Here is a 9,570-nt window from a genome sequence, read left to right as displayed (position 1 = left end):
CAGGCAGGGGGCATTCCCTGCACACACCCCGCACCCCGGGCACCCCGCCAGGCCCGGCACAGACCGCGCGCACAGGCCCACGGTACTCACCGTACTGAGCTGAGCCCCCATGTGGACGGTGACAGACGGCAGAGACCGAGAATCGACGCAGGAACCGAACAACCAAGAGAGCTCGCAGGAACAACTGACAGCTCCAGCCCCGCGCTCTGGGATTAGTTCAAGCAGCTGCCAATCATCGATCGTCTCCAGCCCGCCTCCCAGTGGCAACTGACACTTATCTGACAGTTTCCGCCCATGCCCTCTAGCCAATTTGTCCAGAGAATTGTCAATCATCAGCGCCTAGTTACATTCGCTCGGACGTAGCAACGCAGCGAGGACCTCCCAACGCTCCTAGCTAATTGGCCGAGCCAGCTGCCTGGCGAACTTACTCATTAAGCACCGCCCTGCTGATGCTGCTGGCAGCCCTCCTCCTGTTGCTAGGTGTGTCCCTGGAGCTCGCTGATTGGCTGTCGTGAAGGGCTGGGTGAGTCCGGCTGTCTGGTCCTAGCGCCGGCCCGTTTAATGCCAGCCTTGTCTGCGAACAGCTGCTGCAGAGATGGCGACAACGAGGTGGGTGCCCCGGGCCCCCAAACAGCCCCCGCACGCCCAGTACTGCACCCGGGCAGATTGCAAGCTCCTCAGCCAAGCAGTTCCGCCACAGTGCTATTTGCAGCCACTCTGGGTGTGGTAGGGGGCAGTAAACGGCAGAGTGGGGTTTTAAGTGGTCTCTCCTAGCACGCAGGGGCGATGGGGGGCATTTCATTATCTGAATTAATTGTATTAAACGGGTATTAGATGCAGGAAGAGGCCACCGGTTTCCAATAAACCCGTAGGCATATTTTTAGTAACCCCCTTAAAAAAGTCTTTGGGGTCCCCCCCCCCCCTGTAAATCACACCCTGCGCGGCGTGGTCTATATCCCGGGAGAAGTAACGGCGCTCGGGCCCCGGGGCTCAGGCGTGACGGAATCTGACAGGTGGATCCGGCTTCGTGTCGGTGCGAGAAAATCGCGGTGCTGGATGCGGATCGGACGGCGTTTATGGCAACGAGAGCCGGTTCTGTCCCAACGCGACTCCCAGCCGGTAATGGGGGTCCGTTCTGTCCAAACGCGGCTCCGGGGGCCGTAAGATCAGCGCACGTTCCGTGTGATGTGCAGAATAGTGCGAGAGACGGGTCGTGTCCAGTTCTCCTCGGTACCGGGCGTTCCGGGTCTAGAATAATGGATTTTGGGAAGTCGGCTCGATAATTTGGGCCAAATCTGTAAACTATTTCGCTGTTTAACCCCAAATACTGCGTTTTTATACATCAGCCCCAAATCCAGCCGATCCCACCCCAAATTCTTCCAATACCCCACTAAGTACCCCCAGCGGAGGCAGTCGTAAGCAAAACAGGAAATATTTTAAAACAAAATGAATTTAAAACAGCTGGGGGGAAGCTCCGAACGCTCCGTTCGTGAATAATGTGTGGCGTTGTACAGCGCTGCGGTATATGAGGGCGATATTCTAACCAATAAATAATCGCCGCGTGATCCTCTTGGCAGCTCCCAGCCGCTGGGGGGGGGAGTTTGGGGGCTTTATTAAAAAGTGAGGGTCTCTAATGTTTTGTTTTTAAGGGGCAGGTAGATACTTTGTATCGTTCCATTAACCCTTTCTTTGCGGGGGCTCCTGGGTCGGGCGCTTCTCTCTGCCGGTACCGGAAACGTATTCATCTCCTGCGGGCCGTTCTGTTTGCGAGCGGCGGCATGCGGATGTGGTTTTGTGGTTTTTATTTATTTTTCTTTTTTTTGAACACTTGTTGCTTAGCAACTGTTGCCACCCACCCTATTTTTTTTATTATTCTATTTATTTGCCCCGCGCGGCACTCGGAGGCTGGAGTTTATGGCGACGATAGAGGTTGCTCCTTCTGGCTCGTTGCATACAGAGTCGGGTGGTCCACGCATGCTCGGGGGGGGGGTCACACAATGGGCCCTGGTTTTTGGGGTGCAATTAGCGCTTAAATGCCGATTAGCCGGCAGCTTTTCTGTGCACGTCGCGGGGGTCTCTTTAATCAAACCGCTCAGCCAGCGGCGCCATGTAATAAGCTGGAGTATCCGGTGCATGCGCGTCCTATGTGTTAATGTACTTACTCTATAGTCTGAGTCCTGTCTGTCTCGCCTTTGATCCTGCGCGGTTGAGAGCAGAGAGATTAAGTGTCATTATTCACATTATTCCGGGCGCACCTAGAAAGCTGCTCAAAGGAACGATCCTCAGATTACCCCTATCACCATCAGCCAGCGCCAAGACGCCCCGCATACATGCGCAAAAAGTGCCCCCCCCACTCATTTCACCCTTTGCTCGCAGTGGCTGGCAGGGATTAATGGGAGTTGTAGGATGCCGGCAGCAGGATTGCCACAGTTTGTTCATTTTAAAGGAATCTCTGTGAATTTGATGTTTTAGGGGATCTTTAAATCACGAACTTTCCAAACTGTTCAATCAGCTGTGGGACGCCGACGACAACCGGATGAAGCCCGGGAAAGATTACCGGATCTCGCTGCAGGTAGGAGAATAATATGGGAGCCGCCGTTATTACGCCAATAATGCCACGCGGGCCCCCAAACGACAGATCCGGACGGGTAATCACAGGTAGTCGTGGGGGGGGGGGAGTAAAAGCAACCCAACCCAGTAAAACAGTCCATTATAAAGCGAAAAACGCCCCAAACGCTGTATAATACAATCACCACACTGAGCTGATGCTTTATGGCGATGCTAATGAAGTCCGTCCCTCCATAGACTTTCATTAGTCAGAGAGTCCAACTGGGTGATTGAGACTGAGCCATTCTATGGTTCCCCACAGGCAGTATGATAAGGAGTCGGGGGGGGGTTTAGTAGATCGGGGATCAGATAGCAGAGCGAGAATCATACAAACGGCTGATATGCAGCTGCCTGAAAACTTTATATTATGGGGGCCAAAATTACATTTAATACAACTATTTGCCGTTAAGGGGAAGGCCGGCTACGTTCCGGCGGGCACCAACCGGGCGCGGGGATAGCGCCTCCTGCCCGCTCTTCGAGTTCGTTGATGAAGAGAAGCTGAGAAGCATAAAAACATTTTCAGGTAATTCTTCTCTCCTGATTTTTAGGGGGGGGGGGGTTGTTTGTTTGTTTGTTCTATAATTATTAGAATAAAATAATATTTATAAATACAAGTGAAACAAAGTATATTCTATAACTAATATGCTTTTAATTCTTTGCTTGGGTCTTGCAGTCACGGCAGGGCTGGAATAATTGGCCCCGTCAGAGGCTCCTGAGATCTATGGGCCCCTATAAAAAAAAAAATCCAATGTATTTGTTTTATAAATATACATAATAATCCCTTCCTCTAGATTGTAAGCTCCTGTGCACAGGGCCCTCCTCACCTGTTTCATGTTATGTTATATATTATTTATGTCCCGTCTGCCCATTGTACAGCGCTATGGAATATGATGGCGCTATATAAAACAATGATTAGTAATAATGGTCGATTTTGTCTTTAGCGTTTATGTCTCTGTTGGATAATTACGAGATGTCGACGGGGGTTCAGGAAGTCGTCACCGCGGAGGAAATTGCTGAAAATAACCGTTTTTTGGATGCGATCCTGGAAACCCGGGTGATGAAGGTGAGCCCCCCGCTGCCGGCCCCCGCGTGGCTTTCGTGTTGTGCGACGAGGTTAAATAACACCCCCCCCGCGTGGCTCTTCTTGTCCCCTCAGCTTGCGCATGAATATTTGAGTAAGAAGAACCTGTCCAAACCAAGCCTGCGCGACTTCAAGTCCCAGCTTTACTCCATCTGGTTCCAGCTGTACAGCAGAGAACCCGGCAAAGGGTGAGTGCCGCTCCCGGACAGCCCGTTCTCCGACGCTTGCCGGCTGCATGTAAAACTTTTCATTTTATTGGGTTTAAAGTGGGGAAAAAAAATAAGACTTTGGGCAAATTAATTATTTTTAAAAATATTATAATCTATGGTGGTGCTCTGCGCATGTTCAGTTTTGCCTATTCTTTTTTTTGTTCACTTTGTCGCCGTTTTCAGTAAATTGTCTCCCGGATTTTCTATCGCTTTCTTCTATTAACTCTTCGCAGGCCGGACTCTTGCGGATTCGAGCACGTGTTTGTGGGGGAGTCCAAGCGAGGACACGAGATTATGGGTCTTCATAACTGGGTCCAGTTCTACCTGCAGGAGAAACTGAATAACGTGGACTACAAGGGATTCGTGGCGCGGCAGCACAAGAGCCGGGTGAGATCTTTGGGGGGGGTCGTGGCTCAGCAGTTTAGATTTCGGGTGAGATCTTTGGGGGGGGGGTCGTAGCTCGGCAGTTTAGATTTCGGGTGAGATCTTTGGGGGGGGTCGTGGCTCGGGAGTTTAGATCTCGGGTGAGATCTTTGGGGGGGGGTCGTAGCTCGGCAGTTTAGATTTCGGGTGAGATCTTTGGGGGGGGTCGTGGCTCGGCAGTTTAGATTTCGGGTGAGATCTTTGGGGGGGGGTCGTGGCTCGGCAGTTTAGATCTCGGGTAAGATCTTTGGGGGGGGTCATGGCTCGGCAGTTTAGATCTCGGGTGAGATCTTTGGGGGGGGGTCGTGGCTCGGCAGTTTAGCTCCTGGGTGAGATCTTTGGGGAGAATTCCCCTCCCCCCCTGTGTATTTGGACAGATATGTATTAAGGAGCCTATGATGGCTGGAGTGTCGCTTTAATGATTATTTAAATAAAGTTTTCAGATTCAGTATCGTCGCAGACACTTTTACACATATATATTATTATTATTATTATTATATGTATTTATTTTTCTGTTCCCCTTCCCAGCCGGATGAAGACGACCAGGTGTTGAACCTGCAGTTCAGCTGGAAGCACATGGTGAAGCCGGTGGGCAGCAGCTTCGTCGGCGTCAGCCCCGAGTTCGAGTTCGCCGTTTACACCATCGTCTTCCTCCTGTCCGGGGAGAAGACCACCAAGGAGGTGGTCCGCGTGGAGGAGTACGAGCTGCAGGTCGTCGTCAACCGCCACGGCCGCTACATCGGAACGGCCTACCCCGTCCTGCTGAGCAGCAACAACCCCGACCTGTACTAGATCCAAAGCGGAGACGGGCTCTCTCACTTACTGGTTCACAAATCCACTTTTCGCTCCAGCACTCAAAGGGTTCGTTGAGTGGGGCGGGGGCAACTTTTGGGTATATGAAGATGCCCATTGAAGGCATGAATGTGTTTAAGCTTTTCAATAATGGGCCAGGTGGCTGGCTGTGCATGCTGGGAGTTGCAGTCCCCAGCAGTTAGAGTGCCTTTGCTTGTTTTTTCCCCCCGGATTATAACTCCTAAAACCTTAAGCCGCGCGTTATGCTCAGCCGCTGACAGACGGATATTCCAGGCTCCTCGGCGTTTGGAGGGCATCGATCCCGCTTAGTGCCTTAATACATTTCATTGCAGAGGGGATTCTTTACACATAGATTCTGGCAATGTGTTATCACCATAGCAACCAGTCAAATACTTCCCGTTGATTGGACCGCTCGGGTGACTTGGATCGCTTTTTCAACCTTGAGCCCCAGAATCATTTTTAAGACCCTTGGTGACGGTGATTTGGGGTTTTCTTTTCTATTTTTTTTCTCATTTTACTTGAATTCAGACTCGTCTGTGAGCACAGTTAACCCTGTGTGTGCCAGCAAGGACTGTGTGATGTTTCTTTGTCTCTGGCTTTCAAAGAGTTAATGGATGAATTGCTTCTTATATCGGAAACCCAGAAAACCCGCGTCCTGCAACATTTCAGACGTTTCTTTAACAACCGATCGTGCCTTTTTATTGGAAACCAAACACTTAACCTAAATAGTTAATTATGAAATGTCTAATTTTTGTTTTGAAAGCTGTTACTGAATAAAAACCTACAACAAAATCCATTTTATTTCAACCATTCTCCGTTTCTTCCACCACTCACCTCTTAATCCTCCTTCACCGACCAATAGCCCTCCTGTCTCATTAATAGCTTTAATATAATTATTATACTAATAGTACTACTAATTATAATATTAAAAAAAATACTACTAACACTTAATAAAAAAAAAATACTATTTAAAAAAAAAAAAAAAAGCGTGCGTAGTATGATTAGTGGTATTTTTTTTATAATTTTTTTGCTGCCAAAGAACAACAATTCCACCCCCCCCCGCCCCCCAAGAAACCAATCTCAAGTGGTGATGAGTGAAGCTCCGTTAACGTCCCCCGGAGGGCGCTGTTGCAGTTACTTTGTTTCATTTTGTATCAGCCGAGTCGTTTGCGTTAAAGCCGCAGCGCGCGAGACGGGTTTACAATCATTTTCAGAGCATTCTAGGAAAACTAGAGTTTTTTTTGTGTTTTCGGTTTAATAGACTTCTGTTTATCTGGATTGGCCGAGACGTTCGTGTAAAACAAAAGTAACTATAAAGGAGTAAATAACGGAAGCGTTCCCGGGTTACGTCAGTGGAGATGCAGACAAACATATCAGCGTGAAGATGCGGAAGCAGAAGTGGTCGACAAGTTAGGGAAACATTTAGAGAGTGTGAGTGAGAGAGTGAACGAGTGTGAGTGTGAGTGAATGTGGGCACCGGGCAGCGCATTTCTTTCCCGAATTAAAATCTGAAAACAGATGGGCCAAAAAATGCTTCTGAATCGTTAAAAGTATGTGTTCAGCATATACGCTGCGTTTGAAGGGGGTAACATCAGGGGTATTGCCCCTCTGTGGGGCATTCACTCTTAAGTTTAAGGTATTAGGCGATAGATTTAAAGGGGCCGTAGAGGTTTATAAACTGACCCCCCCCCCCCCCACACACGTGAATTCAGTTTCTGTCTGGAGTTTTTTTTTGTTTTTTTTAATGTGATTGTATTTGCCCCGGGCCCTAATCTTAAAAGCCTCCATAGGGGGCAGTTTTGAGGATTGGGGGGGGGGGGGTGTCTTTCCTTCGGTAACAGTTTTTGGAAAAACGGCATTCTTTCGTAATTTCTGGTTATAAGGAGAGGTGCGGCTTTGACTTCACTTCACGCGATGCCCCGGGAAGGGCAGATCTGTCAGGGAAGGGGGCAGCTGAACGATCGAGGGAGCGGCGTCCGAACCCTGCCAAAAAATGTGAAGCGTATTTACTTTACTTCGCACTTTAACAGCTCCGCGGCCGTCACCTTCGCCGGCTGTCGGCGGCCTCTCTTTCATACGTCTGTTTTATCGCCTCGTTAATCAGGAACCAGCGAGCTCGAGTGACACATTAACAGGTTAAACGTTACTATCAGAAACACCAACGCGTTTTACGAGCCGTTAATAGCCCTCCTCGCTCCAGCATCAGATACGTTATCTGCGCAGCGGGGAGGTCAAGACTCACGGAAGCCAAAAGTAAGGCAGGTAAGCGATTAATCGGATCTTATCGGTAACGGGAACGCAAACCACGGAGCCAAAAACCTGAATTAAAAACAAATCGTCATCGCCATGTTCAGCAAAGCAAGCTGCCGGCGAGTTCTTATAAAACTAGAGGCTGAGATGGAATGGAAGGAAGCTTTTCTTTACTGAGAGGAGGGTAGATAAGTGGAACAGCCTCCCAGCAGAGGTGGTAGAGGGTAATACAGTGAGGGGATTAAACATGCATGGGATAGACGTATGGCTCCTGAATCTAAGACGAGACCAACGACTGATTAAGGTTTGAGTCTTTACAGCAGGAGAAACGGGCGACTAGACGGGGGCCGGATGGGCCGTGTATTGTTGTAATTGCATTTATAGAGCGCCAGAACACACATTAAGACGGGTATAGGAGGAGGAGGGGGGGGGAGGAGGAGAGGGCCCCGTTCCCGGGAGCTGACAGTCTAATCGGCATTATTATCCGCGTCATACAGACCGTCTTACAGCTCTGGATCCAGCAGCGCCGGCCCCCCGTACTTGGACAAAAGCGGCGGGATCGGAACAGGACGTCATAACCCGCAAGACGACAGGGGCAGAAACCTCCCTGCGTCCTCCTGCTAGAGCCCCAGCAGGGGCAGGAGGGACACGGACCGAGCGGAAAGCCTTCTAAAAGCACGCCACACGCCCCTGGGGGCCACATGAACGGGGCACAGCGGACGGCGCGGTCTGGGAGGTTTGCGACTCGGACTCCGGCTCTCACTGATACATCTTCATTAACTTGTTGGTTTCGGGGCAATAAAGCGACTGTAGTTGGTCCAGAAACGATCCGCCTTCCAGCCGAACTCCTTGCGACTTTTTGTTCCAGAGATGAACTCCGTAAGTGTTCCTCAGCAGCCTCTTCATCTCCGACGGGTCGATGGCCTCGAAGTACCTTCTCCAGTCCTGCCAGTCGACGGGGTAGAAGGCTCCCTTGGGGAGAACGTGAACCCCTCTGCAGCCCTTACTGTCCCTCAGTCTGCGGACCGAGCACCACCTTTTGAAAACCCTGGTCAGGAGTTGGGGTCCTTGGTGGCCGTACAGCCAAGCATTATAATCCCGGACAAAGTCCTCCATGCAGAGCTCCATGAACCGGTGACGGCGGCCGAAAGCGAGGAAGGCCCCGTTCAGCAGGTAAGGACTCTGGGTCCCGATGGCGTTGGTCAGGCCCTCGAGGTTCCTCAGGATGATGAAGTCCGTGTCCAGGTAGATGCCGCCATATTTCCAAAGGATGGCCAGGCGGCAAGCGTCGGAAAACATGGGATAGTCCGAAAAATGGCCGCCCCTCTCGCTGGCCTCGTACCAAGCGCTCAGCGGGGTCTCCTCGAAGAGCTCCTCGGGGTTCAGAGGCCGGAATTCCACGTCGGGGGAAGCAGCCGAGGAAGGAAAACCCGAGGTTTCTGGGCAGCGTCAGGTTCCGCCTCGATAAACCCTTCATCAGGACGGTGACCTTGGTGCCGGGATGAGCGCGGCTCACGGACTCCACCGCGCACATGACCTGGAAGCTCGGGTTGGTTTTCTCCGACGTCTCCACGAAGAAGATGCCCCCCCCGCGGGCGCTTCCCGCCAGCGTCCTCGTCCGATTGGACGCTCTCTCCGGGCAGATCGCATCCTCCGGCAGGCGATGAAGCTGCCTCTCGTCCTCGGGGAGCGCGATAAATGTGGAGTAGGTCGCGATCAACAGCAAGGAAAGCGCGGCGGACGAGACGAGGCACGCGGCCCACGACCGGCTGTTCATGGCGAGCGGGACGGGGCAACGCGTTTCGGGATCTTCTTTATAAAGGCGCCTGAGGAAAAAAAACAACAAAGTTAGAATGTAAAGTAAGACTGCAGAGGGATTTATTCGAGGAAGCAATAAACACTGTATGTGCGGGGTGCGGTTATTCTTCATATCGCAGGTCCTGCATTATTAATCCTCCCCATTAAGTTTTCTTTCCGCTTTTGTTTGTTTGTTGAATTTTTCATGCATTAGAAAACTGGAAACAGAATTTTTTTGAATTATGCAGATAATTTCTTCTGCAAAATAATGCAAATAAATAAATAATTCCTGTCTAAAACAACAAATAGACATTTTTTGGAAATTTTGAGTCAGCGAGCGGCAAAGAGACTTTTTTTCCCCATTTGTCTATCGGGAGGGGAGCACACTTT

The 9,570-nt window shown here is 50.6% G+C and overlaps 1 protein-coding gene and 1 pseudogene across 1 annotated transcript; one reads left to right on the top strand and one right to left on the bottom strand.

The window, feature by feature from the left end:
• Positions 1-595: 595 nt before the first annotated feature.
• Positions 596-5,112, top strand: LOC149274898 (poly(U)-specific endoribonuclease-A-like). The gene is given in 8 exon segments (XM_089505159.1): positions 596-609; positions 2,473-2,572; positions 3,018-3,059; positions 3,061-3,130; positions 3,549-3,670; positions 3,764-3,876; positions 4,131-4,284; positions 4,849-5,112. Coding segments are annotated over 8 exon segments (879 nt in total).
• A 3,030-nt stretch (positions 5,113-8,142) lies between these two features.
• On the bottom strand, positions 8,143-9,160 carry LOC149274897 (lactosylceramide 4-alpha-galactosyltransferase-like; annotated as a pseudogene).
• Positions 9,161-9,570: the final 410 nt, after the last annotated feature.

This window comes from Sceloporus occidentalis, unplaced genomic scaffold, assembly GCF_023333645.1.
Source record: "Sceloporus occidentalis isolate IW3139 unplaced genomic scaffold, rSceOcc1.0.p SCAF_313, whole genome shotgun sequence".
In the NCBI taxonomy this organism is placed as follows: domain Eukaryota; kingdom Metazoa; phylum Chordata; class Lepidosauria; order Squamata; family Phrynosomatidae; genus Sceloporus; species Sceloporus occidentalis.
Note: the sequence above shows the minus strand (reverse complement) of the source record. Positions and strands in the feature narration are given on the sequence as shown.